The 6432-nt window shown below is 36.8% G+C and overlaps 1 protein-coding gene across 1 annotated transcript in view; it reads left to right on the forward strand.

Moving 5' to 3' along the window:
• Positions 1-6432, forward strand: part of DLG2 (discs large MAGUK scaffold protein 2) — a 2099601-nt gene that overhangs the window by 1934192 nt on the left and 158977 nt on the right. The window contains 1 exon segment of the mRNA XM_019643522.1: positions 1004-1118. Coding sequence (XP_019499067.1) covers positions 1004-1118 — 115 coding nt within the window.

Consider the following 6432-nt stretch of genomic DNA (forward strand, 5'->3'; position numbering starts at 1 on the left):
CTTGATTTTTTTAGACCAATATATTTTTTCAAGTATAATGTTTCTAAAATATATTTAACATGAGAATGTTCTCCCATTTCTAATGCCAATCTCCTGAGAAGCTGATTTAAATATATTGTGTGTCTTAGAATTGATTAACTTTGGCATGTGAACATTTAATACTAAAGTTATAGAGCAAAATTGGGATGTGATACCAAGTGATCAGCTTCTAGCAGCCTCCCAGCAAAAAAAAAAAAAAAACTTAGCAAAATTACATGGCGTTTTTTCACACAATTTGTGACCAAACACTTGATTCTCTGGTCTATCAGGCTGAAGGTAACTGGAGACTCACCCAAACCCAGAGATCATTAGTAATTCCATGGACATTTTTTGTTTTGAGACAATTAGAGATTCACATGCAGTTATAAGAAATAATACATGGAGACCCCATCTACCTTTTCCTCAGTTTCCCCAATGGTAACATTTTGTAAAACAATAGCGCATTATCACAACCAGAATACTGACCCTGACATAATCCATCAAATTTATTTTAATTTCTTCTTTTACTTGTACGTGTGTGTGTGTGCGTGTGTGTGTGTGTGTGTGTGTGTGTGCAGTTAGTTCTGTGTCATTTTATCACATGTGCAGATACCTGTTTCCACCACCACACCACAGGCAAGACAGAGAACTTTTCCATCACCACAAAAATACCTTTGTTGCCCATTTATAACCACACCTTCCTCCTCCCCTCGTGGATTTTTCACAGACCAGGGAATTGATGGCGGTATATTTTCTAGCTGTGTTTTTGGGAAGTAAGGGATGTCTACTTTTCCTCTTGTGAATGCCTGCAAGTAAATAATGTAAGTGAGTGAACCCTGAGTGTTCCACCATGCTCTGGCTGTGCACCTTCCTGTTGCCTGGCGAAGAAACCAGCAGCAGGGGTGGAGGGCTGCCTCAAGCCGGCAGCATTTCTAACTCACTGAAGGCACAGAACCAAATTTGCCACCTCTGTTTCCCTTCCCAGATTACGCTCGATTTGAGGCCAAAATCCATGACCTACGAGAGCAGATGATGAACCACAGCATGAGCTCCGGGTCCGGGTCCCTGCGAACCAATCAGAAACGCTCCCTCTATGTCAGGTAGGCAACGGAGTATTTCTTACTGTGGTCCGCACATTGTGAGTGATCCAGCTTGGGGAGACCAAGGGAACACCTTGTAGCAACGGACCATGTGCTTTTATTAACCCAGGCTCATCAATATACCACTGCAAGACCTTAAGTTTAACCACTTTGAAGAAGTTTTTACGTTAAAAGCCTCCGCTTTTAACAAGTTATTCTTTGATTATGCTATGATCCAGGGTAAAGTTCTTAGCACAGGGTGCAGTGAAAATAATGAAAAACATCATTTTCAATTTTGATAAATCTTAAATATGTGGGCCAAAGCCCTGGGTATTTGCTTGCCATCAGGATGGGAAGTAAGTATTCCTGTATCTCCTCCTGACCTGCTTGATAACTGCTGCATTAGCTGCAGTGTATTGATTTGAAATCAGAAGTCCTCTTTTATAAAGTTATGTGTCTTTTCCTAACAAGTTTGGGTAGAAAGACTTCTGTAGCATCTCATACCAATCATCTATCAGACCACAAAAGTTACTTGTTCCTTGCCTGATAAAAATCACTATTTAATAGAAAACAAATTGATTGAACTTGAAATGCCTTCCAGTCTTTCAGCCTCATAGTTAACACTCAAGTAAGATCCTTCATCATTCAAATATAATATGTTGAGTATTATAGCACAAGCCTCCTATATTCCTTCCAAAACACACGTCATCAGTACTGACTGTACTTTTAAAAATAACATAAGTATTAACAGCCGAAGGGGGAAAGTGACGCCCAATTAATTGTCAAAATGAATCCAGGAACCAATGGAGGAATCGTAACCATCCTCACTGTATTCCGCTCTCCCTAGCCAGACCCAGAATGTGGTCTGACTCCATCTGAGGTCATATTCTCCTCACCTGAAATTTCACTCTTTTCCTGGCATGAGGTGTGTGTTATGGATACTAAATTATGTACCTAAATTGACTTGTCCTGTTGATTCCACATTGGCTATGCAGTTATGTTTTGTGTGTATTAGGTAGGCACAGCATGGCCAGAAAGGAACAGGATTCCAGAAAGCAGCAGGCTCTCAAGGGCCTTGATCTGGCCACTCTGACAAGCATAGAGTCCCTTCTTATTCAACACAGTTCCAGTACCTCATATTTTACCTGAGGTTTTACCAGTACCTGAGATTTTACTTTAAAAAAAAGTCAGAATATTAATGTTCCAAATTTCTCCAAGTGCATTTTGGAAGATTATTTTGATATGCTTTGATGTAATAATGTCTGAAAGGAACTACTGAGGACTACCTTAGACCATGTTTTGTAGTGACGTCACAAATATGATGGAAAGTGGCTATTTCTGTTTTCCTTTCTTATGTTGTGTTGCTGGTCTTTGTGAGACAAAATATTTTTTAATCTTGAAATGTTTTAGTCTTAGGTAGCAAGTTGGGAAAAGCCAACTAGGTTAATAAGATAGAGATAAATCAGTTAATGAAAATAAAATGGCTATATAGAATAAAATTGGAAGGAAATATTACCATAGTGTCAGTATCTTGTTAAAAAATAGAATGCACAAAATGTTAATGTACTAGAAGAATTTTGCTGGAAATATATTGATATTAGCTTAGTCCTTTTAAGTAAGTTGTAGATTAGGAAAATTAAATGAAGTAACAAATGATATGTAAAACTAAAGACTTATTTGAAAGAGTTGTGTTAATCAGAATCAAACCTTTATTCTCTAATATGGTAAATAAAACCATGACATATAAAAGATTTAAAGACTTAAGGTAACAAAGAATGTTGCCTTGTTTACATTCTAATAGTGTTCCTCCATTCTTGAGTTGTACACCTGTTTTGAAAGGAGGAACCACTTTTAAATGAGTCTCAAAAATAGCCAATACTTCAAGGGGAATTCTCCAAATGATTCTTACAATAGACACAGATGGTATTTGGCTTCCAGTGTTCGATTCTTAATACTTATTTTGTACTTAGAGGCCTGACTGCAGCATCTAAATGACTCCTAGAGGCATATGGAAGAGATATGGACTATGAATAGGGTTAAAATAGAGGGAAAGAACTTACAGCATCTTTGGTCTTGTTCTCATGCAATGTAATAAAACAGACACNTCTCTCTCTCTCTCTCTCTCTCTCTCTCTCTCTCTCTCTCTCTCTCTCTCTCTCTCACATACACACACAGGTATAACGTGCACACAAACATGTAACATTTATATTTGTAAACCCAGGTCTTATTGTTTTCACTGTGATGCAGTTACTTATATTTAGCTTTTATTTTTCAAAAAGGATCAAAGAGAGGAGTAAGCACTTCGAACACAGGATTTGTGATAAACATGATTGTCCAAGTGGAAAAGTTGAAAGTAGGATGTATTACAACTAAGACAAATGCAGTACAATACAGTGCAATGCAATACAATGCAATATAATACAGTACAATGCAATACAATACAGTACAATACAATGCAATGCAATATAATACAATACAGTACAATGCAATCCAATACAGTACTTCCTCATTTCTAGTGGGGAATGTAGACACTGTCAGATATGATGTAGAACAAACATTTCAAACGCATGGCAGCAAACACATTTTGGAGCTCTATTGAGCCATACAGTAAGGAGACCACAGTTTATTACTGAATCAATGATCTTGTGATGTATAAAGTGTGGCAGCTGGGAGAGCTTTGACAAAGCTTTGATCATCTGTAGGATAAGTATCAGAGAAATATTTCCAATGTATGACATGGCTGAGATGGGCAGAACACAGAGATATGGAGAACAATAAAAATAACAGCGGGATTTGGGAATGGCAGTGATTAGACAGGAAGGAAGCCTTGAAATTAGGACATTTAGCTTTGAAAGAAGAAGTCCTAGGGGAGAAGCCTGCTGCCTTTCTCCATTAACAACCTTAACATTGAAAACAGGCAATTTCAGTACCTGCAGGCATTTTATAACTGAATTCATTTAACGATTCTGTTCACTTCCTCATTCATTATTTATTCATTCAGAAAATGTTTATTGAGCACCTATTATAAAAAATGCCTCCTGCATACCAGATGCTATATTAGGAACTGGGACTTCCAAGGAGAGTGAGAAGTGGCTTCTGCCCTCAGAGAGTTCAGCCTCCTGGGGAAGGTGGCAACTGTGCAAATCAATGCAATTTGGTGTGATGAGTAGTAGCAAAGTGGTCAGATGGGATAGGGGACTGACACTAAATTAGATGCCTAAGGGGGGGGACAGTTGGAGGTGGCATTTCAGGTTTTTATCGTGGTAATGAAGTCATTGAGGTTGTAGGGAGTCCCGAGAACAAACAGATGGGAGATTTAGTGGTTCTGCGTGAGGGCGAGCAACGTGTGGTATTTATCAAGTGGCAATGTGGAGAATGGATCAGAAGACACTAAGAGTTCCTTCTGTGGGTTCCAGGTCAGGTTGTCTTCTTCTCAGAGAAACGCTAAGGGGGTTGTATGATGCCTGTGCAAGGCTTTGACTAGTACGTGCGCTACGCTGCTCTACTAACCTGCCATAAGTGTGCACATACTCTGAGATCCCTGTTTGTAACAGCAAAAAGCTGGATGGGCCTCAATATCTACCTGTATGAGAATTATTTATTTATTTGTTTGTTTTTTTTTTTTATTTTTATTGAGGAACAATGTTTTTCCAAGGCCCATCAGCTCCAAATCAAGTAGTTGTTTCAATCTAGTTGTGGAGGGCACATCTCAGTGGCCCATGTGGGAATCGAACTGGCAACCTTGGTGTCATGAACACTGTGCTCTAACCAACTGAGCCTAACTGGCCATCCCTGTATGAGAATTATTAAATAAATTACTAAACTATGGGATGTGATTAAGGATATTTAAAAATATGGTATTTATGTATTTGGGAGAAGGCAAAGAAAAATCCAAGTTGGGACCTCATATATATATGTGGGTATGTGTGTATATATATACATTCAAATGATTTGAGAAATGTTTGTGGACGTCCAGCCCACCACCATACATGTACCTCTAGGATAAGCTGTAGGGAAGGACAGCAGTAATAGAGAAGGTGGGGAAGGGAGAAGAGGCAAGAGAACCTCGTAATTTTTATTCTGTGTTTTTCTATACAGTTCAAATTTTACAACATCCATAGACTTTGTTTTGTCACTTACATCAGAAATGAAAGAATGCCCACAAAGTACTGAGCACAGCATCTGTTATGTGGCTAGCAATAAATATTGACTCTTTTAGGATGGCAAGAAAACATAGCTTACACAAAATGATTTAAACCCGCCTAGAGCACCATACTGATGGTTATAAATAAGTATTTCCTCTCTTTACTAAGATGGAATGAAGTAAATATCTTGAAGCATAGTCAATAAATTTTAGGTACAATATATGTTTTGCTTATTCAATCATTTAGGATTTAAGTTTTCAAAGCTAAGTTTGGAATACAAAGCTTTCCAAATATAGATAATAATAGGTTGACTTAAGCACTAGACATTTGCTGTCAACTAGTATGGTTTGATCTTTAGAATACTAAACTTTAAAAATATTTAACAGTCAGAGGCCATTGTTCTACATTATTGAAAACTAAGGTAAAATATTTTCTTCTATGAAATTCCATCCCACAAAAACCAATAGAGAGATATTCAGTAACTTGAGTTTCACTTTAATGATGTGGAGCTTTTTATTTGTAATGAGTTTCAAGCACACTGTAAGTAGATCATCTTTTATTATATTCATTTAGTCATTCTTGTTATGAAAAGTTACAAATAAATTAAATTGGAAATCAAATTGTTTTTTTGAAATGTACTGAGGACCTCAGTTAAAATTCCTCATGATGAGTTTCTTTATAATTAAAAGAACCATTGAAAATTTGAATGAACATTTACACATTTATCTTGTGGGTAAATTGAGCTTTTCACTGACCGGGTTTTCCTAAAGCAAGAGACTCTATTGTGCCAAGGAGATGATAGAACAAGTTGTGATCAAGAATATCAAAACTTCAGAAGTTGTTTCTTTTTATAGGCTGATTGTGTTAATCTTAAAACCTATTTGTTCTTTATTTTTATTGGACTGACATATGGCAAAAATATTTTTCTTATGAAGACATGTTATATAATACCTATATTTACTTGATTTTTTTAGACCAATATATTTTTTCAAGTATAATGTTTCTAAAATATATTTAACATGAGAATGTTCTCCCATTTCTAATGCCAATCTCCTGAGAAGCTGATTTAAATATATTGTGTGTCTTAGAATTGATTAACTTTGGCATGTGAACATTTAATACTAAAGTTATAGAGCAAAATTGGGATGTGATACCAAGTGATCAGCTTCTAGCAGCCTCCCAGCAAAAAA

This window comes from Hipposideros armiger, unplaced genomic scaffold, assembly GCF_001890085.2.
Source record: "Hipposideros armiger isolate ML-2016 unplaced genomic scaffold, ASM189008v1 scaffold_79, whole genome shotgun sequence".
NCBI classification, from domain to species: Eukaryota; Metazoa; Chordata; class Mammalia; order Chiroptera; family Hipposideridae; genus Hipposideros; species Hipposideros armiger.